The sequence below is a fragment of the Oncorhynchus mykiss genome, chromosome 13, assembly GCF_013265735.2.
Source record: "Oncorhynchus mykiss isolate Arlee chromosome 13, USDA_OmykA_1.1, whole genome shotgun sequence".
NCBI classification, from domain to species: domain Eukaryota; kingdom Metazoa; phylum Chordata; class Actinopteri; order Salmoniformes; family Salmonidae; genus Oncorhynchus; species Oncorhynchus mykiss.
In genome coordinates, this window is record NC_048577.1 from 69,751,683 (window position 1) to 69,778,746 (window position 27,064).

Sequence of the window (27,064 nt, forward strand, 5' to 3'; positions counted from 1 at the left end):
TTTCAGACTGATACCTTGTCCACCCTACTCTAGTTTCAGACTGATACCTTGTCCACCTTACTCTAGTTTCAGACTGATACTCTGTCCACCCTACTCTAGTTTCAGACTGATACCTTGTCCACCCTACTCTAATTTCAGACTGATACTCTGTCCACCCTACTCTAGTTTCAGACTGATACCTTGTCCACCCTACTCTAGTTTCAGACTGATACCCTGTCCACCCTACTCTAGTTTCAGACTGATACCGTGTCCACCCTACTCTAGTTTCAGACTGATACCTTGTCCACCCTACTCTAGTTTCAGACTGATACCTTGTCCACCCTGCTCTAGTTTCAGACTGATACCTTGTCCACCCTACTCTAGTTTCAGACTGATACCTTGTCCACCCTACTCTAGTTTCAGACTGATACCTTGTCCACCATGCTCTAGTTTCAGACTGATACCTTGTCCACCATGCTCTAATTTCAGACTGATACCTTGTCCACCCTACTCTAGTTTCAGACTGATACCTTGTCCACTATGCTCTAGTTTCAGACTGATACCTTGTCCACCCTACTCTAGTTTCAGACTGATACCTTGTCCACCCTACTCTAGTTTCAGACTGATACCTTGTCCACCCTACTCTAGTTTCAGACTGATACCTTGTCCACCATGCTCTAGTTTCAGACTGATGCTCCTCCACACACACGCTTCTTCATGACAATCATTCTAGCTTTTCTCTCTTCTTTTGTCTCCTCCCCTTCTCTCCTCCTTTCCCCCCTCTCTCCTTCCTCACGATCCCTCCTTTCTACCCCTCTCTCTCCTCCTTTCCCCCTCTCTCCTTCCTCACTATCTCTCCCTTCTACCCCTCTCCTTCTTCCCCTCTCTCTCCTTCTACCCCTCTCTCTCCTTCTTCCCCCCTCTCTCCTTCCTCACTATCTCTCCCTTCTACCCCTCTCTCTCCTTCTTCCCCTCTCTCTCCTACTACCCCTCTCTCTCCTTCTACCCCCTCTCTCCTTCCTCACGATCCCTCCCTTCTACCCCTCTCTCCTCCTTTCCCCCCTCTCTCCTTCCTCACTATCTCTCCCTTCTACCTCTCTCTCTCCTTCTTCCCCTCTCTCTCCTACTACCCCTCTCTCTCCTTCTACCCCCTCTCTCCTTCCTCACTATCTCTCCCTTCTACCCCTCTCTCTCCTTATTCCCCCTCTCTCCTTCTTCCCCGTCTCTCTTCATCTTCCCCCCCCCCCTGTCTCTCTCTCCTTTTCTGTCTCCAGTGATTCTCTAATCTCTATGTGCGGTGTGTTTTTCTGTTATCATGACTAAGCACGATCTGACTGCACCACATCTTCTCCTCTCTCCCCTGGTTCCTCCTCCTCTCATCCTCCTTCACTCTCACTCCTTTCATTTTATTCCCCTGAATGCGGTGTTGTGTTGTAATGTATTTAAATCCTTTAAGAGGCCTGTGCTCTCTGCATCTTATTTAAGCCTTCAGGGGATCAGCCACAGGCTGGGGGGGTTTAGGAGTGGATTTGGAGAGCTGGAAATGAGGGGGTGTGTGTGGAGCAGTTGAGAGAGCTCTTAAGATTTAGGAACAGGATCAAACGATGAGGGGAAACACAGTGTTGTGTTATGATTTCCCCCCCCCCATATGACTGGTGAAAACAGTGAACTGTAATTTACTAACTAGGGCCTAGTGGTTCCCTGGTCAGGTCATGTGGTCAGGTCGTGTGGTCAGGTCATGTGGTCAGGTCATGTAGGTCAGGTCATGTGGTCAGGTCATGTGGTCAGGTCATGTGGTCAGGACATGTGGTCAGGTCATGTGGTCAGGTTATGTAGGTCATGTGGTCAGGTCATGTGGTCAGGTCATGTGGTCAGGTCATGTGGCCAGGTCATGTGGTCAGGAAGAGCTAATGGCCTTATCCAAAGTGGTTCAGTGAGTGAACCTCTATTTGTGTTCTGGTTCTTCCATACCAGATCAGTGAGTGAAACTCTGTGTGATGTTGTGGTTGTCCATCCCAGGGTCAGATCCTGCGTGGAGAGAGGTACACCCTCCTGAGTAACAAGGGGCCCAAGTGGGAGGTGAAGGACGCAGCCGGGCGTAAACTGACGGCTCCGGGGGCCTGCTTCATGGTCCCCCCCACAGACCCAGAGTCTGTCGCCGTCTCCAACAGGTAAGTGTGTTTGTTACGGGGGTAGGGTGGAGAGGTGTGTGTGTGTGTGTGTTACGGGGGTAGGGTGGAGAGGTGTGTGTGTGTGTTATGGGGGTAGGGTGGAGAGGTGTGTGTGTTACGGGGGTAGGGTGGAGAGGTGTGTGTGTGTGTTATGGGGGTAGGGTGGAGAGGTGTGTGTGTGTGTGTATGTGTGTGTGTGTTATGGGGGTAGGGTGGAGAGGTGTGTGTGTGTTATGGGGTAAGGTGGAGAGGTGTGTGTGTGTGTGTGTGTGTGTGTGTGTGTGTGTGTGTGTTTGTTATGGGGGTAAGGTGGAGAGGTGTGTGTGTGTGTTTGTTACGGGGGTAAGGTGGAGAGGTGTGTGTGTGTGTGTGTTTGTTACGGGGGTAGGGTGGAGAGGTGTGTGTGTGTTATGGGGTAAGGTGGAGAGGTGTGTGTGTGTGTGTGTGTGTGTGTGTGTGTGTGTTTGTTATGGGGGTAAGGTGGAGAGGTGTGTGTGTGTGTTTGTTACGGGGGTAAGGTGGAGAGGTGTGTGTGTGTGTGTGTTTGTTACGGGGGTAGGGTGGAGAGGTGTGTGTGTGTGTTATGGGGTTAGGGTGGAGAGGTGTGTGTGTGTGTGTGTGTGTTATGGGGTGCATGTGTCTGTCTACTGTGTGCCTGTGATTGTGTAACGGTGTACTTGTACACTGTGTAACAGGGTCTGTTGTTTCCTGAGACGGTGTACTTGTACACTGTGTAACAGGGTCTGTTGTTTCCCGAGACGGTGTACTTGTACACTGTGTAACAGGGTCTGTTGTTTCCTGAGACGGTGTACTTATACACTGTGTAACAGGGTCTGTTGTTTCCTGAGACGGTGTACTTGTACACTGTGTAACAGGGTCTGTTGTTTCCTGAGACGGTGTACTTGTACACCGTGTAACAGGGTCTGTTGTTTCCTGAGACGGTGTACTTGTACACTGTGTAACGGGGTCTGTTGTTTCCCGAGACGGTGTACTTGTACACTGTGTAACAGGGTCTGTTGTTTCCCGGGACGGTGTACTTGTACACTGTGTAACAGGGTCTGTTGTGTGTTTCCAGTCTGGCCGGCCAGCAGAAGGGTATTAAGATGAAGGTGTCTGGCAGTAAGACCACCCTGGTCAAACGCCTGGAGGAACTGAAGAAAGACGGCTCCGCTGGCTCTGGTAGGTACTGTTATGTCATGGTATGTCGTGGTATGTTATGTCATGGTATGGTATGTCGTGTTATGGTATGTTATGTCATGGTATGGTATGTCGTGTTATGGTATGTTATGTCATGGAATGTTATGTCATGGTATGTTATGTCATGGTATGTTATGTCATGGTATGTTATGTCATGGTATGTCGTGTTATGTCATGGTATGTTATGTCATGGTATGGTATGTCATGGTATGTCGTGTTATGTCATGGTATGTTATGTCATGGTATGTTATATCATGGTATGTTATGTCATGGTATGGTATGTCGTGTTATGTCATGGTATGGTATGTTGTGTTATGGTATGTTATGTCATGGTATGTCATGTCATGGTATGTTATGTCATGGTATGTCATGTTATGTCCATGTCGCAATCTCTGAATGCTCGGCTATGGAAAGCCAACTGACATTTAACTTCTGAGGTGCTGACCTGTTGCTACCCTCTATAACAGAGGTCTCCAGACCTGTTGCTACCCTCTATAACAGGCGTCTCCAGACTTGTTGCTACCCTCTATAACAGGCGTCTCCAGACTTTTCTAGCATGAGCTCCTTTAAAAAAAAATGAAACATGTCGCAAACAACTCTTTAAAAAATATATATTTATAGCTTTTAAATAGGAACATTCTTCTCCTCTACCCGGCAACTCTTCCCCGGGTTCCTCGCTGTATAAAAGATGTCAATACACCTGGTAAAATAATGGTTCATAAACGGTCATCAACACGACAGCCCCACAAAATTGTCCTTAGTATTTTCCTGATTTTTTTTCTTCTTCTCCTGGTTTGACTCAGTTTTTAACTCTCAATAGTACAACTGTTCATAGAGAAACAGCAGCTGAATGTTCTGAGTCCACGTCTGTGCTTAAATCACATCAGAAGACCTTGTCCTTCAGACCTAAACATAACGCTTTTTGATTTTTGAGTGTAATTCCCCTTTAATTGCACATCGAGCCAGAGAGAGATGTGTCGCTGTAGTGATGCTTCTGTCAGGACGACTGCAGCTCGCGTCATGGCAGAGTTTGTAAAACAATGGCCATCCAATTGATGTAAATAATCATGGCCGTTCTGTCAGGTAAGCCAACTTCACAGTTAACATTTAATTGACCAGGTTATTGGGGAAAGTCTTTCTGTCTCTGCCGCTCTGACATTTCAGAACCAGGGTCTGTAGTGAACGCCTCTTGCACTGAGATTCAGTGCCTTAGATCGCTGCGCCACTCAGGAGCCCAACTACATGGTGAGCTACTCATAGGTGGGCTGTGAGCTGCTGGTAGATGTCCATCCACCTATTGGAGAGCCCTGATCTATAAACACTGTGATTATTATCTCACCCTGTTGGTCATCTATGACCGTCTGAACATCTTGAAGAACCATCTGGCCTTAATGGCCGTATGCTCCTTATAATCACCACCCGGCACAACCAGAAAGAGGACTGGTCCACCCCTCAGAGCCTGGTTCCTCTCTACCCAGCACAACCAGAAAGAGGACTGGTCCACCCCTCAGAGCCTGGTTCCTCTCTACCCGGCACAACCAGAAAGAGGACTGGTCCACCCCTCAGAGCCTGGTTCCTCTCTACCCAGCACAACCAGAAAGAGGACTGGTCCACCCCTCAGAGCCTGGTTCCTCTCTACCCAGCACAACCAGAAAGAGGACTGGTCCACCCCTCAGAGCCTGGTTCCTCTCTACCCAGCACAACCAGTAAGAAGACTGGTCCACCCCTCAGAGCCTGGTTCCTCTCTACCCGGCACAACCTGAAAGAGGACTGGTCAACCCCTCAGAGCCTGGTTCCTCTCTACCCGGCACAACCAGAGAGGACTGGTCAACCCCTCAGAGCCTGGTTCCTCTCTACCCGGCACAACCAGAAAGAGGACTGGTCAATCCCTCAGAGCCTGGTTCCTCTCTACCCAGCACAACCAGAAAGAGGACTGGTCCACCCCTCAGAGCCTAGTTCCTCTCCAGGTTTCTTCCTAGGTTCCTACCCTTTCTAGGACGTTGTTCCTAGCCACCGTGCTTCTACAGCTACAGAGTTTCTGTATAATGACTTTGTGACACCTGCTGGTGTAAAAAGCACTTTATAAGTAAATGTGATTGATTGGTTTCCATGTCATGTGACTACTGGAGTTAATCACTAGAGCTGCAGCTTGTAATTATTTGTAGGCCAGTGTGATTGTCTGACTTGTGAATGTGATGTTATGTTATTAGTGTCTGATTCTACATTGTGTGTGTGTAGTCGTATCTGATTATGTGTATGTTATTTTGGTGTGTGTGTGATTTGATTGTGTATGGATGTTGTGGTTGTTGAGTCTGGTTGTATATGATTTGTTGTGTGTGTGTTATTTTGGTGTGTGATTGATTGATTGTGTATGGATGTTGTGATTGTTGAGTCTGGTTGTATATGATTTGTTGTGTGTGTTATTTTGGTGTGTGATTGATTGATTGTGTATGGATGTTGTGGTTGTTGAGTCTGGTTGTATATGATTTGTTGTGTGTGTGTTATTTTGGTGATTGATTGATTGATTGATGAATATTATAGACAAGGAGGAGCAGCAGTGTCGCCAGCTGATGGCCGGTCTGGACAAGGTGACCAGTGATCTGGACAAACAGGAGAAGGCCATCTACTCTCGAGTACGCCCCCCTCTGGAGCAGACCAGGCCGCTGCAGGACAGCGCTGACCGTCTGCAGGACGTCAAGGTAGTTCCTCGTTTTTCTCCTTTCTCTGCACAGAGGGTGTAGAGCGGTAGATATGCTTTTCCTCCTCCTACTCTTCTCCTGTCCTCCTATTTAGACTAGAATCCTTTCGATACAGTTTTCAAACCCATTTAATCCTACCAAAGAAAGTCTTGAGAGAGTTGTTTTATGCTTATCGAGGAAGTACTATTAGTTAGTTCCAGGAAGTGTTCACTTTTTTTTTATTTTTTTATGCTTATCCCATATTCTTCCACCAGGACATTGCGGCCGTGGTTCGTAAGATCGAGCCGGAGAAGTCGTCCAAGGTGAGGGAGGCTGAGAAGTTCCTGACCTCTAACCCTAAATGTGCCAGCGCCCCTCAGCTGAACGGCAAGGTGAACGAGGCCAACAACAAATACGACAAGATCAACCTGCTGCTCAAGTGCTCCGAGGACAAGTGAGTAGCTTTTTGTACCTGTTAGTAGAGATGGTAGTACTTACACAAAACTCAGGACCAGTGCGGCAGGGTAGCCTAGTGGTTAGAGCGTTGGACTAGTAACCGAAAGGTTGCAAGTTCAAACCCCCGAGCTGACAATCTGTCGTTCTGCCCCTGAACAAGGCAGTTAACCCACTGTTCCCCGGTAGGCCGTCATTGAAAATAAGAATTTGTTCTTAACTGACTTGCCTAATAAAGGTTAAAAAAGTTAGAGTTTTCCTGTTTTACTAGGATGACTAACCTGTAGGCTACTATGACACTATTTAAACACATTTTAAATGTCATTGTAATTTAACCCATGTCATGCGTTTATTTACAGGCTTCAGAATTCCAACAGCCTGGAGAACTCCCTTCAAAATGGGAAATCTTTATTGTCCAGCTACGAGAACAAGCTGGCCAGGGAGGAAGTCGCCCCAGCAGACATCTCATCTCTGGAGAAGACACAGCGTCAACTGGCTGTAAGATGCCTGCCCTCTGATCGCTCGTTTATTCTCATCAGGATTCATGTTTAGATCCAAATGGATCTTCTCCACAAAGGAAATGTTTTGTATCAGTACAGATACCAAAGACCGAAGCATATTTACTAATGACATACAGTATAAATGTATGATGAGCTGGAAGGTCTGAGCTACACACTCATATCTCAACTTTGTCCCGGTTGGGGCAGAACTCCCCCCCCCCCAAACACACAATTCAACCTCCACTTCCTCTCCCGACAGGATATTGCATCAGAGCTGAAGACCAAGAGGTCCGCGGTGACGGAGACGGAGGCTAACCTGCGTGCGGCCAAAGGCAGCTGTGACACCATGGCAACCAAGCTGCAGGAGCACTGCCCCGACATCGAGAGGCAGGAGGGCGAGGTCCGGAGGCTTAACAAACGCTACGACAACCTCAACAGGCAGATCGACGCCAGGTAAACGGGACTGACAGAACTGAGACTTCAAATGAGTGATCAAATCAAATGTTATTGGTTGCTATTGGTTGCTATTGGTTGCTATTGGTTGTTATTGGTTGTTATTGGTTGCGGATGTAATCGTGGGTAGTAGTAAAAACGTCTGTGTTCGTCGCTCCAACAGTGCAGTGCTCCTACAGTGCAGTGCTCCAACAGTGCAGTGCTCCTACAGTGCAGTGCTCCTACAGTGCAGTGCTCCAACAGTGCAGTGCTCCTACAGTGCAGTGCTCCTACAGTGCAGTGCTCCAACAGTGCAGTGCTCCTACAGTGCAGTGCTCCTACAGTGCAGTGCTCCAACAGTGCAGTTGTAACAATACATGTAAATCTACAAAATACAAATGACAGGAATATAGAAATATTAGAACAAGACTGTCAGGCTCTGGAATATAAACATCTATGTATAGGACGGTGTGTATAGACAGTATAGACAGTAGTTATATAGGATGGTGTGTATAGACAGTAGTTGTATAGGATGGTGTGTATAGACAGTAGTTATATAGGATGGTGTGTATAGACAGTATAGACAGTAGTTATATAGGATGGTGTGTATAGACAGTAGTTATATAGGATGGTGTGTATAGACAGTAGTTATATAGGATGGTGTGTATAGACAGTAGTTATATAGGATGGTGTGTATAGACAGTAGTTATATATAGGATGGTGTGTATAGACAGTAGTTATATATAGGATGGTGTGTATAGACAGTAGTTATATAGGATGGTGTGTATAGACAGTAGTTATATATAGGATGGTGTGTATAGACAGTAGTTATATATAGGATGGTGTGTATAGACAGTAGTTATATATAGGATGGTGTGTATAGACAGTAGTTATATATAGGATGGTGTGTATAGACAGTAGTTATATATAGGATGGTGTGTATAGACAGTAGTTATATATAGGATGGTGTGTATAGACAGTAGTTATATATAGGATGGTGTGTATAGACAGTAGTTATATAGGATGGTGTGTATAGACAGTAGTTATATATAGGATGGTGTAGTGTGGTGTGTTACGTTCACGTTGTGGTGTGGTGTGTTACGTTGTGGTGTGTTACGTTGTGGTGTGGTGTGTTACGTTGTGGTGTGTTACGTTGTGGTGTGGTGTGTTACGGTGTGGTGTGTTACGTTGTGGTGTGGTGTGTTACGTTCACGTTGTGGTTTGTTACGTTGTGGTGTGGTGTGTTACGTTCATGTTGTGGTGTGTTACGTTGTGGTGTGTTACGTTCATGTTGTGTTGTGGTGTGTTGCGTTCGTGTTGTGGTGTGATACGTTAATGTTGTGTTGTGGTGTGTTACGTTCACCTTGTGTTGTGGTGTGTTACGTTCATGTTGTGTTGTGGTGTGTTACGTTCACCTTGTGTTGTGGTGTGTTACGTTCATGTTGTGTTGTGGTGTGTTACGTTGTGGTGTGTTACGTTGTGGTGTGGTGTGTTACGTTGTGGTGTGTTACGTTGTGGTGTGGTGTGTTACGTTGTGGTGTGGTGTGTTACGTTCACGTTGTGGTTTGTTACGTTGTGGTGTGGTGTGTTACGTTCACGTTGTGGTTTGTTACGTTGTGGTGTGGTGTGGTGTGTTGCGTTCGTGTTGTGGTGTGATACGTTAATGTTGTGTTGTGGTGTGTTACGTTCACCTTGTGTTGTGGTGTGTTACGTTCATGTTGTGTTGTGGTGTGTTACGTTCACCTTGTGTTGTGGTGTGTTACGTTCATGTTGTGTTGTGGTGTGTTACGTTCACCTTGTGTTGTGGTGTGTTACGTTCACCTTGTGTTGTGGTGTGTTACGTTCATGTTGTGTTGTGGTGTGTTACAGAACTCAGAGCCTGCAGAGGGCTAAGACGTCGTACAGTAACTACCGCAGTGACTACGACAACCTGAACAACTGGCTGTCCCGCGTGCCAAACTATGAGCCAACTGAGAAAGACAACCTCAGTCAGGTGGAAACCAAGCTGGAAAACCAGAAGGTAGGTGGTTGATTCCTGATTGTCCCATTATTGGTTAATGTTAGGATTGGGGGAGGGGAAGCTGATTTCTGATTGGTTAATGTTAGGATTGGGGAGGGAAGCTGATTTCTGATTGGTTAATGTTAGGATTGGGGGGAGGGAAGCTGATTTCTGATTGTCCCACTAAGGGTTAATGTTAGGATTGGGGGAGGGGAAGCTGATTTCTGATTGGTTAATGTTAGGATTGGGGGAGGGGAAGCTGATTTTAGATCTGTACCTAGGGGAAACTTTACCCCGGCACGGTTGAGGATAGTCAGGTGTTCACAATTTTGCAACCCTGTCCTGAACTAAAACTAATGTTTCTATACCTCTAGTCAGTCCTCTACCTCTAATGGTCCTGTTATGTTTCTATAGTCAGCCCTCTACCTCTAATGGTCCTGTTATGTTTCTATAGTCAGTCCTCTACCTCTAATGGTCCTGTTATGTTTCTATAGTCAGTCCTCTACCTCTAATGGTCCTGTTATGTTTCAATAGTCAGTCCTCTACCTCTAATGGTCCTGTTATGTTTCTATAGTCAGCCCTCTACCTCTAATGATCCTGTTATGTTTCTATAGTCAGTCCTCTACCTCTAATGGTCCTGTTATGTTTCTATAGTCAGTCCTCTACCTCTAATGGTCCTGTTATGTTTCTATACCTCTAGTCAAAGTCCTCTACCTCTAATGGTCTAAAATGTTGATTGCTGTGTTGTCACAGAACCTGCTCTCCGACATTAAAAAGAAGGAGTCTGAGTTGAACAACGTATCGAAAAATGCCCAACTTTACCAGCAAGCCGTCAAGGTAGGGGAATGAACACCGATCGACACATCCATTCTGATTACCTACGGCTAGGACAAATTTGATGTAACACTTTCTCTCATTTTTCTTCCTCTTCAATGAATAATTGATTTGACTAATTTGTGTTTTTGCAGGACTATGAGAATGATACTGAGAAGTTCAAGTCTCTTCTGGACCTTGAAGACGGGCTGGTCCCGCAGACCTACAAGAGAAGCAGACTGGAGTCCCCTGCACTCAGGGTCAAGGAAGAGGTGAGGAAGACTGCAGCTGTGGCCCAAATGGAACCCATTTACCTATTTAGTGCGTTACTTTTGGACTCTGGTCAGAAGGCCCTGGTCAAACGTAGTGTACTATGTAGGGAATAGGGTGCATGGGCCCTGGTCAAAAGTAGTGCACTATATAGGGAATAGGGTGCATGGGCCCTGGTCAAAAGTAGTGCACTATATAGGGAATAGGGTGCATGGGCCCTGGTCAAAAGTAGTGCACTATATAGGGAATAGGGTGCATGGGCAGTAGTCCACTGATATGGAATATTGTGTAATGTGAGAGTCGGCCCTTGACTGTAACCTCAATGCACATTACACGTTGTAATGTGACACCTTTTGATACATTTTCAGGAAGTCTTTTGTACGACATCTTCTAATGAACATTCTGAAAATCAAATCTAATCAAATGTTATGTCACATGTGCCAAATACAACAGGTGTAGGTAGACCTTACAGTGAAATGCTTACTTTACAAGCCCTTAACCAACAATGCAGTTAAGAAAAATAAGTGTGAAGTAAAAAAGAAAGATATAATTAAAGAGCAGCAGTATAATAACAGTAGCGAATGATGCCTCTGGTTCCATACATTTTCATAATTTCCTTGTTGACAGGAATCTGCCATCGAAGCTAAATTCACCGAAGTGAATGCCGTGAACAAGCAAAGGATGGCGAATCTGCAGTTTGCACAAGGCCTTATGAATCAGGTGAGATACTCCTGAATGTTCAACAATCAATGTGGCACATCTTTATATAGATCCAAAAAATTGAATTTAAATGTCACATCATTCTAAATAAACATCATTGCCATTAACTTCTAAAAACAATAACCTCAGCCTCCTCTCCCTCTCTCTCAGCAATCAGACGTGATCGTCAGCAACAATGTCCAACAAGTCAGATCTGCCGCTCCGGGAGAAGAAGCCTGGAGGATCGAGAGTCAACTGAAAGACGAGATTCAGAGGAGGGAGCAGCTGGAGAAGGATCTAGAGAAAATCCAGACGGACATCTACATGTTGGAGGGCCAGAAGCCGGAGGACACCGTCGTCAAGAAGGAGATCATCAAGAAGGTTCCGGATCCGACTCTGGTCGACGAGGTCCACAATGTCCGTCAGAAACTGTCAGACGAAACCCGGGTCACCCGGGCCATGGACAACGAGCTGGAGGCGCTGAGGCTGAAGCTGCGTGGCATCGAAACAGAGATCAAAGAAGGAGCACAGCAGTACACCGTGAAGGAGGTGCTGCGTATCGAGAGGGACCGCGGCCAGGAGGAGGAGGTGAGGAGGCTCAGGGAGGAGCTGGAAGAACTGAGGAGGAGGAAGACCATCAAGGACAACGAGGTGATCCAGATCACCAAGCAGGTGACGCTCCTGGCACAGCAGAAGTCCAAGGAGCAGGAGGTGATCACAGAGGAGGAGGTGATTAAAGTGCAAAACGACCCGCAACTGGAGAACGAGTACCGCATCCTCTTGGACAGGAAGCAGAAGGAGCAGGAGGGCAGGAAGCAACTGGAGGACGAGCTGCGCTTCCTCCAGGACAAGCTCCGCAGGCTGGAGAAGGAGAAGTCCATGGCCGAGGAGAAGATCTCCATCAAGGAGGTGCTGAAGGTGGAGAAGGATATCGCCTTTGAGAGGGAGGTAGAGAATCTCAGGATGCAACATGAGGATGAGAAGGCCAAGCACCGGTCTTCCCAAAGGGAGCGCGCCGACCTCCAGAGGAAGATCTCCAGCCTAGAGGAGGAAAAGTCAAGGATCATAGTTCAGGAGAAGGTGAGGGAGATCGTCAGGCCTGACCCCAAGGCTGAGGCTGAAGTGGCCAACCTACGCATGGAACTGGTGGAACACCAGAGGAGGTACAGAGACGCCGACCAGCAGCTGAAGTCCCACCAGGACGAGCTGAAAATGCTGAGAAACAGAGGTCCGCAGATCGAGATCAAGGAGATCATCAAGGAAGTCATCAAGTACAAGACGGACCCGCAGACCGAGAGGGAGCTGGAGAAACTCCGCAACGAGATTGTGGATAAGACGCACCAGACGGAGAAGTCAGAGATGGAGATCAGACAGCTGAGGGACGAGATTCAGCGGTGGAAGGACACCAAACCACAGGTGCAAATTAAAGAGGTGGTTAACGAGGTGCTGGAGTACAAAGAAAACCCCAAGACCAAGGAGGAGATTGAGATCCTGAAGAGGAAGCTGGCGGACGAGCAGAAGAAACGTCTGGACCTGGAGAGGGAGCGATCAGCTAATGAGGAGAAGATCCGGCTAAGGAAGATCGACCTGTCCCAGGTCAGGGAGAAGGTTGTCCAGCAGGAGGTGGTTAAGATGGAGGAGGACCCATTACTGAGGTCAGAGTGCAGCACCTTCACACAGAACATTAACAATGAACAGAGGCAGAGGGAGACCCTGAAAGAGGAGCTCTTCCAACTTCAGAAGCAGAAGGCCAACCTGGACGCACAGCTGGAGGAGCTGGAGCGAGAACGCCGAGCTCGGCGCGATGCAGAGCTGGAGATCCAGAGGCTGAGGGTCAGGCTGAACGAGATGGAGCTCAGGGACAAGGAGAACAGGGAGAGGGTCACAGTGAAACAGATGGTGGTTCTCCAGCAGGACCCCCAGCAAGAGAAAGAGCACTCCATCCTCAAGCTGCAGGTGGAGGAGGAGAGACACAAGCGCACCCTGCTGGAGAAGGAGCTGAACGTCCTGCTCCAGCAGCAGGTCACCCTGGAGAGGATGGTGGTGAAGGAGAAGGTGGTGCGCACCGAGACCATCCAGGTAGAGAAAGACCCGGAGGCTGAGCTGGAGATCGAGAAGATGACGAGGACGCTGGAACAGGAGAAGAGGAGGAGGCTCGAGCTGGACCAGGAGCTGGGCAGCCTCAAGTCCCGCCTGTCCGACATGGAGTTCACCAACACCAAGTCGTCCAAGGAGCTGGACTACATCCGCGACGAGAGCAGTCGCCTCCAGCAGGAGAACCAGAGGCTACAGAATGACATCCGCAGGCTGCAGTCCGAGATCCAGATCACCTCCACGGAGACCCGGAGCATCTCCAACTTGGCACCCATGGAGAGCGGGAAGAACCTAGAGCTGAGGCTGGACTCACTGCAGAGGGAGCTGGCCGAACTGAGGGCCATCACCAGCCAGAAGGATGATGAGATCGAGAAGCTACAGAAGAGCCTGTCGGCCATCCAGATCAAGAGGGAGCAGAGGGAGAGCCACCTGAGGAGATCCATCGTGGTCATCGACCCCGACTCGGGTAAGGAGATGAGGCCAGAGGAGGCCTACAAACTGGGGCTGATCGACTGGAAGATGTTTGTGAACCTCCAGAGCCAGGAGTGCGACTGGGAGGAGATCAGTGTCAAGGGCCCCAAGGGGGAGTCCTCTGTTCTCCACGACAGGAAGTCTGGGAAGAAGTTCTCCATTGAAGACGCCCTGAGGGCTGGGAACATCACCAACCGCCAGCTGCAGCAGTACCATGACAAGGAGATCACCATCCAGGAGTTCGGAGTCATGGTGTCGGGGAAGACCAAGTGAAAAAGAAACATCTGAACAAAACTACTTTATTTTTTAACCGTCTATGTTTCTGACGACCATGAGTTTGAAATGGGTTTCTTGATTTTGGATTTCACTAGATTTGAATCTTCCAAAATGTTTCAATTCTGACGTACTTGATCTAACATTAAACAATATGTTAGTTTTATATGTATACTTCCTCTTTCTCTCTCTCTCTCCTCTCTCTCTCTCCTTCTCTCTCTCTCTCTCTCTCTCCTTCTCTCTCTCTCTGTCTCTCTCCCTCTCTCTCTCTCTACAATGCACTGTTATATTTATTTTCAAACACATAATACACTATAAATACACAAACTGGTGTTCTGGTTTTAAGTGAGGGTTGGTATGGCTGTGTTTTATAGCCAGTCAAATGTTGTACAAGGGTTTTCTGTCTGTCTGTCCCTGGAATAAGCTTGTTAAACTACTTACACTGGGTACAGGGCTAGAGGTAGTACTTTAAATATATGTTTGTTTTGAACGTGGGGCTGAATTTACATACACAAGGATATGAACGGATATTGGTAATGTCGGTCTGTGGTGTGCTACTGTCAAACGGTCTCTCAGTTGTCCTGTTTTTACACGTCTTACATAAGAAATTAAACTGTCAAACGGTCTCTCAGTTGTCCTGTTTTTACACGTCTTACATAAGAAATAAAACAGTCAAACGATAAAGGGTAAACTTGTGTTTCTTTAAAACATAGGTCAGTTTTAAAAAACACTAGATTTACAAAGATATATTGCTTATAGATAAGCAAGACAAGTCATCCTTAGGCATATGTTCCCGTACATGAAGCTCGTATTTATTGAAAGAAATATTACTGTACAGCTTCTCTTGAAAACCACCGTATTCCTGCTCATCTCAAGGACAGATCTGGTCATCGAGCCAATCAGTTACAAACAAATTGCTGAAGATAAGAGGATATGTTTGTAATGGTGAAAGAACAGTCCTCCCACCAACAAAACCATCTTTAAACTTTATCACAGTAGGCTACAGTAGACTACAATAACATTAGGATACAGTAGACTACAATAACATTAGGATACAGTAGACTAAAATAACATTAGGATACAGTAGGCTGCAATAACATTAGGATACAGTAGGCTGCAATAACATTAGGATACAGTAGGCTACAATAACATTAGGATACAGTAGGCTACAATAACATTAGGATACAGTAGGCTGCAATAACATTAGGATACAGTAGGCTGCAATAACATTAGGATACAGTAGGCTACAATAACAGTAGGCTACAATAACATTAGGATACAGTAGGCTGCAATAACATTAGGATACAGTAGGCTGCAATAACATTAGGATACAGTAGGCTACAATAACATTAGGATACAGTAGGCTACAATAACATTAGGATACAGTCGGCTACAATAACATTAGGCTACATGAAGGTCATCGTTACCCATATAAAAACATACTATATTATACTATGGTCTAAATACTGCAGTGTTACTATATTTATATACTATAGTATTCACTGTAGTGTTTTTGCGGGCATTACTGTAGTATACTGTAGTATTTACTGTAGTGTTTTTGCGGGCATTACTGTAGTATACTGTAGTATTCACTGTAGTGTTTTTGCGGGCATTACTGTAGTATACTGTAGTATTTACTGTAGTGTTTTTGCGGGCATTACTGTAGTATACTGTAGTATTCACTGTAGTGTTTTTGCGGGCATTACTGTAGTATACTGTAGTATTTACTGTAGTGTTTTTGCGGGCATTACTGTAGTATACTGTAGTATTTACTGTAGTGTTTTTGCGGGCATTACTGTAGTATACTGTAGTATTTACTGTAGTGTTTTTGCAGGCATTACTGTAGTATACTGTAGTATTCACTGTCGTGTTTTTGCAGGCATTACTGTAGTATACTGTAGTATTCACTGTCGTGTTTTTGCAGGCATTACTGTAGTATACTGTAGTATTCACTGTCGTGTTTTTGCGGGCATTACTGTAGTCTTAACTCATGTGTTTTTGCAGACATGACTAGTATTCACTGTCGTGTTTTTGCAGGCATTACTGTAGTATACTGTAGTATTCACTGTCGTGTTTTTGCAGGCATTACTGTAGTCTTAACTCATGTGTTTTTGCAGACATGACTAGTATTCACTGTCGTGTTTTTGCAGGCATTACTGTAGTATACTGTAGTATTCACTGTCGTGTTTTTGCGGGCATTACTGTAGTCTTAACTCATGTGTTTTTGCAGACATGACTAGTATTTACTGTAGTGTTTTTGCAGACATGACTAGTATTTACTGTAGTGTTTTTGCAGACATGACTAGTATTTACTGTAGTGTTTTTGCAGACATGACTAGTATTTACTGTAGTGTTTTTGCAGACATGACTAGTATTTACTGTAGTGTTTTTGCAGACATGACTAGTATTTACTGTAGTGTTTTTGCAGACATGACTAGTATTTACTGTAGTGTTTTTGCAGACATGACTAGTATTTACTGTAGTGTTTTTGCAGACATGACTAGTATTTACTGTAGTGTTTTTGCAGACATGACTAGTATTTACTGTAGTGTTTTTGCAGACAACACTGTAGTATATTGAAGTAACACCTGCCGACTAGGGCTGAAATGGTACAACTACCAGACTACACCAGTTACTGAGGAGAACACCTCAACCAGAACACAAGACTCTACACCAGTTACTGTTTAATGAGGAGAACACCTCAACCAGAACACAAGACTCTACACCAGTTACTGTTTAATGAGGAGAACACCTCAACTAGAACACAAGACTCTACACCAGTTACTGTTTAATGAGGAGAACACCTCAACTAGAACACAAGACTCTATACCAGTTACTGTTTAATGAGGAGAACACCTCAACCAGAACACAAGACTCTACACCAGTTACTGTTTAATGAGGAGAACACCTCAACCAGAACACAAGACTCTACACCAGTTACTGTTTAATGAGGAGAACACCTCAACTAGAACACAAGACTCTACACCAGTTACTGTTTAATGAGGAGAACACCTCAACCAGAACACAAGACTCTATACCAGTTACTGTTTAATGAGGAGAACACCTCAACTAGAACACAAGACTCTATACCAGTTACTGTTTAATGAGGAGAACACCTCAACCAGAACACAAGACTCTACACCAGTTACTGTTTAATGAGGAGAACACCTCAACCAGAACACAAGACTCTATACCAGTTACTGTTTAATGAGGAGAACACCTCAACCAGAACACAAGACTCTATACCAGTTACTGTTTAATGAGGAGAACACCTCAACTAGAACACAAGACTCTATACCAGTTACTGTTTAATGAGGAGAACACCTCAACCAGAACACAAGACTCTACACCAGTTACTGTTTAATGAGGAGAACACCTCAACCAGAACACAAGACTCTACACCAGTTACTGTTTAATGAGGAGAACACCTCAACCAGAACACAAGACTCTATACCAGTTACTGTTTAATGAGGAGAACACCTCAACTAGAACACAAGACTCTACACCAGTTACTGTTTAATGAGGAGAACACCTCAACCAGAACACAAGACTCTACACCAGTTACTGTTTAATGAGGAGAACACCTCAACTAGAACACAAGACTCTATACCAGTTACTGTTTAATGAGGAGAACACCTCAACTAGAACACAAGACTCTATACCAGTTACTGTTTAATGAGGAGAACACCTCAACTAGAACACAAGACTCTACACCAGTTACTGTTTAATGAGGAGAACACCTCAACTAGAACACAAGACTCTACACCAGTTACTGTTTAATGAGGAGAACACCTCAACTAGAACACAAGACTCTATACCAGTTACTGTTTAATGAGGAGAACACCTCAACTAGAACACAAGACTCTACACCAGTTACTGTTTAATGAGGAGAACACCTCAACCAGAACACAAGACTCTACACCAGTTACTGTTTAATGAGGAGAACACCTCAACTAGAACACAAGACTCTACACCAGTTACTGTTTAATGAGGAGAACACCTCAACTAGAACACAATATACACCAGTTACTGTTTAATGAGGAGAACACCTCAACCAGAACACAAGACTCTACACCAGTTACTGTTTAATGAGGAGAACACCTCAACCAGAACACAAGACTCTACACCAGTTACTGTTTAATGAGGAGAACACCTCAACCAGAACACAAGACTCTATACCAGTTACTGTTTAATGAGGAGAACACCTCAACTAGAACACAAGACTCTACACCAGTTACTGTTTAATGAGGAGAACACCTCAACTAGAACATAAGACACAGGTTGGTGACAGGCCACCTATTGAGTTGGGTCAACAGTTCTGAGCAATGCAACGGCCCAGACAACACCAGAAATATAAAAAGAATGTATTACAACTGTCACTTCTAAACGTTCGACCGGTTCTAGTCCCATTTAAGGGAAACGGTACAGAATCAGATGTGAAAAACAAACCAAGTTGATTAAAGCTTCGAGGTGTTGCTTGTTTGACACAGATAATGGTTATTAACAAGAGGACTCTAAAATCACCTCTTAGATCTGTTACTTCCACTAGATCGCTTCCTGAAGACCCAAAGAGGACTCTAAAATCACCTCTTAGATCTGTTACTTCCACTAGATCGCTTTCTGAAGACCCAAAGAGGACTCTAAAATCACCTCTTAGATCTGTTACTTCCACTAGATCGCTTTCTGAAATACAACAGCGCTTCACAGAGATTCTGCTGACCCAAGTTCACAAGAAGACCAAAAAACTGTGACAGACAATACTGTACTTCTGATGGTAGGAAGGAAAGAACAGTGAACCCCTGCAGTTACATGCACACTAGTTATTTTAGAAATACACAATCATTTTACTTTAAAAGGGGGCACTGACAATAAACTGCCTGGATCTCAAACCAGCAAAAGCCTCTCCAAACAAACCAACTGAAAACAAACATGACATTATCACAGTGGCTTTACATAATGACCATCTTGAATATTGTCACACATGAATAGACTCACTAATGATCAAACTCAACACACACCATTCAGAACAACCGACCGGGACCCACTAATGATCAAACTCAACACACACCATTCAGAACAACCGACCGGGACCCACTAATGATCCACCTCAACACACACCATTCAGAACAACCGACCCAGACCCACTAATGATCAAACTCAACACACACCATTCAGAACAACCGACCCGTTGTAAGTACTATAGCATTCTATTCTGCACTAACAAGCAAAAAGGCAGTAACTGCTCGTTTGGGTTCGAAAAATGAGTTAATGTCATTTTTTGCTACATTAAATACATGCTTCATCATGTGGACAAGTATCCTTCCTCTATTGTATTGTGTTTTGTAGAAAATAAGGGGTCATGTTAGCAGTAACAGCATAAAGGTACTGTGAAACCTTCATTTAACCAGAGCCAATAAGGCTGTTCAAAAGGGAATAGGGTGCCATTTGGGATAACACCTCGGACACAGTGGACTGGACAGACCGTCCCGATGGGGCTTATGATAGGAAATACACACAAATATAATTAGAACAATTAATCCTGGGATTTTGATGAAATGACTAAATCCGGTCTAGACAGATAATGTAATCTTGTGTTATGTAAGAAACACAATTCACCAATTTGTTAAAAATGGGTGCCTCTCAAATGGCAACCCACCCCCCTACTTAACACACTACTTCAGACCAGCTCCTTATGGCCCCTTGTCTAAAGTAGTGCACTATATATGGAATAGAATGCCATTTGTGATGCAAACTCAGACCTAAGAGATGTCTTATCCAGAAATACCTTATGTCATCTGATTTAAATTCAGAGTCTGTGTTTATTGCATTGTCAGGATAATGTTGTGAGGAAATGATTTCACCACTATGAGGATTTCTATTTTCAATCTGCTTTTATGAATTAAACCCCTTGAATGAGATATTCCTCTTGTTCCGGGCTTCTATTCCGGAACATGCCAAATGTTCCGTGGTCAGATGTCATTCGGGGGAATTAAAACCCTTGAATGAGATATTCCTCTTGTTCCGGGCTTCTATTCCGGAACATGCCAAATGTACAGTAAAGAGAGAAACTCACTGTATTGTAGGCCCTATTGTGAGGTGAGGGTTTACAGTAAAGAGATAAACTCACTGTATTGTAGGCCCTATTGTGAGGTGAGGGTTTACAGTAAAGAGAGAAACTCACTGTATTGTAGGCCCTATTGTGAGGTGAGGGTTTACAGTAAAGAGAGAAACTCACTGTATTCTAGGCCCTATTGTGAGGTGAGGGTTTACAGTAAAGAGAGAAACTCACTGTATTGTAGGCCCTATTGTGAGGTGAGGGTTTACGGTAAAGAGAGAAACTCACTGTATTGTAGGACCTATTGTGAGGTGAGGGTTTACGGTAAAGAGAGAAACTCACTGTATTGTAGGCCCTATTGTGAGGTGAGGGTTTACAGTAAAGAGAGAAACTCACTGTATTGTAGGCCCTATTGGGAGGTGAGGGTTTACAGGAAAGAGAGAAACTCACCTTATTGTAGGCCCTATTGTGAGGAGAGGGTTTACAGTAAAGAGAGAAACTCACTGTATTGTAGGCCCTATTGTGAGGTGAGGGTTTACAGTAAAGAGAGAAACTCACTGTATTGTAGGCCCTATTGTGAGGTGAGGGTTTACAGTAAAGAGAGAAACTCACTGTATTCTAGGCCCTATTGTGAGGTGAGGGTTTACAGTAAAGAGAGAAACTCACTGTATTGTAGGCCCTATTGTGAGGTGAGGGTTTACGGTAAAGAGAGAAACTCACTGTATTGTAGGACCTATTGTGAGGTGAGGGTTTACGGTAAAGAGAGAAACTCACTGTATTGTAGGCCCTATTGTGAGGTGAGGGTTTACAGTAAAGAGAGAAACTCACTGTATTGTAGGCCCTATTGGGAGGTGAGGGTTTACAGGAAAGAGAGAAACTCACCTTATTGTAGGCCCTATTGTGAGGAGAGGGTTTACAGTAAAGAGAGAAACTCACTGTATTGTAGGCCCTATTGTGAGGTGAGGGTTTACAGTAAAGAGAGAAACTCACTGTATTGTAGGCCCTATTGTGAGGTGAGGGTTTACGGTAAAGAGAGAAACTCACTGTATTGTAGGCCTTTTGTGAGGTGAGGGTTTACAGTAAAGAGAGAAACTCACTGTATTGTAGGCCCTATTGTGAGGTGAGGTAATTGGTGGCAACATGTTACACAGCCATCAGACACACCTATCCTTCATAAAGACTTCTAGAAACAGATGTATCGTTGTATAGGCCTACAGATAGAAGGGGTTGTCTGGGTCTGTGAATATGACCTTCATCTCATCCATTCATGTTGGACTCTGTATTTTATCTGTCAAATGCTCCGAATACCACCCAACCCTCTAGTTGCACGAGGGCACATAAGAGCAGCTAGTCTAGATGAATGAAAGCATCTGATGGAACCTTGTCAAGTTGCTTTGTTGACTGTTTGGGTTGTCATTAGTTATCACATCCACAAAGTCATAATTCTGCCTAAACCCCTCCTATTTCTACTATTTATTGTCTTAAAATGTTAAATGTAACCTTAACCACACTGCTCTACTAACCGTATGTCTAACCATGACCTTAAATGATGACCAAAAAGCACATTTTTGTTTTCATGAATTTGTATGATGTAGCCATACAACACTCCTTCCGTGGCCTCCAACTGCTTTTACTACATGCTAATAAAACTAAGTGAATGTTCTTCAACCGATTACTGCCCGCACCCGCACGCCTGCACGACTAGCATCACTACTCTGGACGGTTCTATGTGGACAATATGTGGACATCTACAAATACCTAGGTGTCTGGTTAGACTGTAAACTCTCCTTCCAGACTCACATTAAGCATCTCCAATCCAAAATTAAATTCGCAAACAAAGCCTCCTTCACTCATGCTGCCAAACATACCCTCGTAAAACTGACTATACTACCGATCCTTGACTTTGGCGATGTCATTTACAAAATAGACTCCAACACTCTACTCGGGAAACTGGATGTAGTCTATCACAGTGCCATCCATTTTGTCACCAAATCCCCATACACTACCTACCACTGTGACCTGTATGCTCTCGTTGGCTGGCCCTCACTACATATTCGTCGCCAAACCCACTGGCTCCAGGTCATCTATAAGTCTTTGCTCGGTAAAGCCCCGCCTTATCTCAGCTCACTGGTCACCACAGCAACACCCACGATCACTGTACCCATACACAGCCAATCTGTAAACAGCACACTCAACTACCTCATCCCCATATTGTAATTTATCCTCTTGCTCTTTTGCCCCCCAGTATCTCTACTTGCACATCATCATCTGCACATCTATCACTCCAGTGTTAATGCTAAATTGTAATTATTTTGCCTCTATGGCCTATTTATTGCCTTACCTCCCTACTCTTCTACATTTGCATACACTGTACATAGATTTTTATATTGTATTATTGACTGTATGTTTGTTTATGTGTAACTGTGTTGTTGTTTTTGTCACACTACTTTGCTTTATCTTGGCCAGGTCGCAGTTGTAAATGAGAACTTGTTCTCAACCTGGTTAAATAAATGTGAAATAAAAAATAAAGATGATGTAGTTAATTTGGATTTTGTGTATGTGGTAACTACGGGATTTAGGTAGACAGTATGAAGATTGGCTAAAACTGAAATCCCAGATCACGCGTTTAGGCGATGTCATGGCAACGTTGGCTATCAAAACTCATGCGTAGAAACACGTCATAGGGACTAACGTTCGTCTTGCGCATGTGCATGCAGTCAAAGGAACTCCTTCGATAAAAAGTCGTTTTTCAGAAAAATTAAAACGTGTCAGTTTGTCCCTTTCACGAGGTTGGAGTAATATCATGTTCAACTACTGAAGACGTCGGCTCCAATCTAGGTTGTAAGCTAGATTTTGAGAACATTAACAACTAAGGACGAATTTTCCACTTCTCTCATTGACTTGTCATACCCCAAACCCCGACCTGGTATGTTTGTTCTTTTTCGTTAGCGTTCCCGGAAGTCTCGCGATGCTGTACCTCTGGATGTAGAAACTCTGTGGTTTGGGGTGACGCATGTGTTTTCTGGTGGGTGTGTTCTTTCGCGGTGTTCAGTGCGACGTTTCAGTAAAGTTCTAAGATGGCGACGGTGCATCTGAGAATCGGGGACCTAGTTTGGTGAGATATGCATTTTTAACTTACTTTAATCGTCTTATTCCATTCGAATTTCATCGTTTACATTGAATCCGTGTCGGGTCAACTCAAATCGCGCTTTTTCGTTACATTTGATCAGGTAGATGTGACAAAATATTCGTTTACTAACGGTAGTTGTCGATCGAACTCAAAACAAATACGTTACTGCCTGTTTAGCCCGAGTCAGCATAGCCATTAGCTAGCCAGTAAACTACTTAGCTTTGCCGCACCCAGAGAAGTGAAACCGGACGCAACTGTATGTAAATATTGCTCAATCCATATTCTAGCTATATTTATACACAGTTAGTTTAGCTATCTCTACATGTTTACTGATGACATCTGAAAAGTGTGTACTGTGATGTTTGAGAGACAACATCATTCTTAAATTAGCCAGTTGAGCTAGCTAACTAGATATTAATCTGGGGACTGTGCCACCCGGGACATCTTGTTCGAAGCCAATGTTTACTGCGACGACGAATACAAGGGGTCGTGGAATTTATATTCTGAACATCTAAACGTTATCTCGATAATGCAACGTTTTAATCATCAATCAAATGGCAATGTTTTTGTTTTAGGGGAAAGCTCGGGCGCTATCCTCCGTGGCCAGGCAAGGTAAGATCTGTCGAATTCAAGCTAGCGACATCTGAACACCATTGGTCGATTTGACTAAGAATGGTATTGTATGCTAAACTGACTAGCTACACGTAAGTGATATTGTGATTAACTTTCTTTGTCTTTCTAGGTCGTCAGTCCTCCAAAGGACCTGAAAAAGCCAAGAGGGAAAAAATGCCATTTTGTCAAATTCTTTGGAACTGAAGACCAGTAAGTAAACAAACCTACTACATCACTTATCACTAATATCCATATCTAGCTTGCTTCCATCATTTATCCAGTTGTGTGTGTGTGCAGTGCCTGGATAAAGGTGGAGCAGCTGAAGCCATACCACCCCCACAAAGAGGAGATGATCAAGATCAACAAGGGCAAACGTTTCCAACAGGCTGTGGATGCAGTGGAAGACTTCCTGAAGAAGAAAGAGAAACAGGGGGGGAAAGAACAGGTGAGGTAGTTGTACCCCCCCCCCCCCCCCCAGACAGGCAGAAAGGAGCCAGAAAAGTCATTTCTAGACCGTTTTCTTCCGTTTCATACCTAGTGAACATGACTGTTAGTCCAAAAGCCACGGGTGAAGAACAGGTGAGGAGGGTATAATGTTGTAGTCAACAGGTGATGTCACCTGGATAACCCAGACACACTTTAGTCATTTAGCAGACACTCTTATCCAGAGCAACTAGGGTTAAGTGCCTTGCTCAAGGGCACATTGACAGTTCTATTTCACCTAGTAGGCTCTGGGATTCGAACCAGTGACCTTTTTGTTACTGGCCCAACGCTCTCCAACCTCCCTCGGCGTGAAATGTCTCTACTTGTGTTGCTGGATTTCTAGCTTTTCTGTGATGCAGCAGGAAAGACAGTTTCAGGAGGGTGGTTACGTGAGTTTGAGGCAGACGTCCAGGGTTCTAGTCTCGGTGGAAGCTGGAGGAAGTGTTATGGGTTCTAGTCTCGGTGGAAGCTGGAGGAAGTGTTATGGGTTCTAGTCTCGGTGGAAGCTGGAGGAAGTGGTATGGGTTCTAGTCTCGGTGGAAGCTGGAGGAAGTGGTATGGGTTCTAGTCTCGGTGGAAGCGGGAGGAAGTGTTATGGGTTCTAGTCTCGGTGGAAGCTGGAGGAAGTGTTATGGGTTCTAGTCTCGGTGGAAGCTGGAAGAAGTGGTATGGGTTCTAGTCTCGGTGGAAGCGGGAGGAAGTGTTATGGGTTCTAGTCTCGGTGGAAGCTGGAGGAAGTGGTATGGGTTCTAGTGTCGGTGGAAGCTGGAGGAAGTGGTATGGGTTCTAGTCTAGGTGGAAGCTGGAGGAAGTGGTATGGGTTCTAGTCTCGGTGGAAGCTGGGGGAAGTGGTATGGGTTCTAGTCTCGGTGGAAGCTGGAGGAAGTGGTATGGCTAAGCAAGCGATGTGATGTCTGTCACATTGCCACCAGACAGATGGGATTTGTCCAACCACCAAAAATGTACCTCAGGTCAACACTCTTAACTGTTCATCTAAATGAGTTCAATAACAGTTGGACTATGTCACTGTAATACTGAAGTGGAGAAGTAGGGAGAACCACATGCCTTGTCTATAAATTCATAGGTTAGTTAGGCTTTCTAACCCTGTTCCTGGAGAGCTACCCTCCTGTAGGTTTTAACTCCAACCCTGTTCCTGGAGAGAGCTGCCCTCCTGTAGGTTTACAATCCAACCTTGTTCCTGGAGAGCTACCCCCCTGTAGGCTTTCACTCAAACCTTGTTCCTGGAGAGCTACCCCCCTGTAGGCTTTCACTCCAATCCTAATCTAGCACATCTGATTCTAATAATTAAAAAAGGGTTAATGTATGGCTCTGTTATTCCCACAGAGCTCTGAGGGGAAAGGGTTAATGTATGGCTCTGAGGGGAAAGGGGTTAATGTATGGCTCTGTTATTCCCACAGAGCTCTGAGGGGAAGGGGGTTAATGTATGGCTCTGAGGGGAAAGGGTTAATGTATGGCTCTGTTATTCCCACAGAGCTCTGAGGGGTTAATGTGTGGTTCTGTTATTCCCACAGAGCTCTGAGGGGAAAGGGTTCATGTATGGCTCTGTTATTCCCACAGAGCTCTGAGGGGAAAGGGTTCATGTATGGCTCTGTTATTCCCACAGAGCTCTGAGGGGAAAGGGGTTAATGTATGGCTCTGTTATTCCCACAGAGCTCTGAGGGGAAAGGGTTAATGTATGGCTCTGTTATTCCCACAGAGCTCTGAGGGGAAAGGGTTAATGTATGGCTCTGTTATTCCCACAGAGCTCTGAGGGGAAAGGGGTTAATGTATGGCTCTGTTATTCCCACAGAGCTCTGAGGGGAAAGGGTTAATGTATGGCTCTGTTATTCCCACAAAGCTCTGAGGGGAAAGGGTTAATGTATGGCTCTGTTATTCCCACAGAGCTCTGAGGGGAAAGGGTTAATGTATGGCTCTGTTATTCCCACAGAGCTCTGAGGGGTTAATGTATGGCTCTGTTATTCCCACAGAGTTCTGAGGGGAAAGGAGACTCTAAAGGAAAGAAGACACCAACTAAACCTCTGAAGATCCTAGAGGAAGATGATGAAGACCTCAGTGCCCTGAAAGACCCCTCTGAGAAGGTTAGTAGTGGACACTCAGAAGTGCACCTAGTGTGGTGGACACTCAGACATACAGAAGCTGCTGTGGTATCAGGTTACAGCTGGGTGTTGGTCCCACTCCCCTTTCAGCATCCTCAGATTGGCATGAACTCACACAGAGACCACTGAAGATCTCACTGATATACATCCCTAGTAGGTTCTCCAGTCTATCTCTACAGGTAAATACATCAGACATCTCACTAGATATAGGCTCTCTGATCAGCCCTAGTGGGTTCTCCAGTCTGACTGTGAACCCACATTCTCTCTCATAGTGTATCTAGTCTTTAAAGTGACTCCAGGGGTAATGTCTCTACCTGACAGACCTGACACTCCACATTATCATAGTGTATCTAATCTTTAAAGTGACTCCAAGGGGTAATGTATCTCTGTCAGACCTGACACTCTACATTATCATAGTGTATCTAGTCTTTAAAGTGACTCCAGGGGTAATGTATCTCTGTCAGACCTGACACTCCACATTATCATAGAGCAGTTCTAGTTTATCTAGTGTCAACACAGTGACTGTAGTCAACGTCACACCTGTCTAGAGGTAAAGGTGATCTAGTCTACAGTGTGACTGAGTGAACTACCAGGGTAATGTCTCCCTGAAGACCAGCCTTACACTGCACATCTATCGT

At 44.9% G+C, this 27,064-nt stretch overlaps 2 protein-coding genes across 11 annotated transcripts in view; both read left to right on the forward strand.

Moving 5' to 3' along the window:
- Window positions 1-14,715, forward strand: part of LOC110487129 (periplakin-like) — a 49,313-nt gene extending 34,598 nt beyond the window's left edge. For all 4 annotated transcript variants that reach the window (XM_036942009.1, XM_036942010.1, XM_036942012.1 and 1 more), the window contains 11 exons: window positions 1,999-2,150; window positions 3,226-3,329; window positions 5,889-6,046; window positions 6,301-6,479; window positions 6,838-6,976; window positions 7,238-7,431; window positions 9,280-9,430; window positions 10,163-10,246; window positions 10,378-10,494; window positions 11,120-11,212; window positions 11,363-14,715. In XM_036942009.1, coding sequence (XP_036797904.1) covers window positions 1,999-2,150; window positions 3,226-3,329; window positions 5,889-6,046; window positions 6,301-6,479; window positions 6,838-6,976; window positions 7,238-7,431; window positions 9,280-9,430; window positions 10,163-10,246; window positions 10,378-10,494; window positions 11,120-11,212; window positions 11,363-14,029 — 4,038 coding nt within the window. In that variant the 3' untranslated portion in view covers window positions 14,030-14,715. The remainder of the gene's footprint in view (window positions 1-1,998; window positions 2,151-3,225; window positions 3,330-5,888; window positions 6,047-6,300; window positions 6,480-6,837; window positions 6,977-7,237; window positions 7,432-9,279; window positions 9,431-10,162; window positions 10,247-10,377; window positions 10,495-11,119; window positions 11,213-11,362) is intronic.
- An 8,345-nt stretch (window positions 14,716-23,060) lies between these two features.
- Window positions 23,061-27,064, forward strand: part of LOC110487133 (putative oxidoreductase GLYR1) — a 23,613-nt gene continuing 19,609 nt past the window's right edge. For 3 of the 7 annotated variants that reach the window (XM_036942014.1, XM_036942013.1, XM_036942017.1), the window contains exons 1-5: window positions 23,061-23,199; window positions 23,790-23,826; window positions 23,957-24,036; window positions 24,124-24,271; window positions 26,298-26,408. In XM_036942014.1, coding sequence (XP_036797909.1) covers window positions 23,162-23,199; window positions 23,790-23,826; window positions 23,957-24,036; window positions 24,124-24,271; window positions 26,298-26,408 — 414 coding nt within the window. In that variant the 5' untranslated portion in view covers window positions 23,061-23,161. The remainder of the gene's footprint in view (window positions 23,200-23,789; window positions 23,827-23,956; window positions 24,037-24,123; window positions 24,272-26,297; window positions 26,409-27,064) is intronic. The other 4 variants (XM_036942016.1, XM_036942018.1, XM_036942015.1 and 1 more) reach the window with 3 other exon arrangements.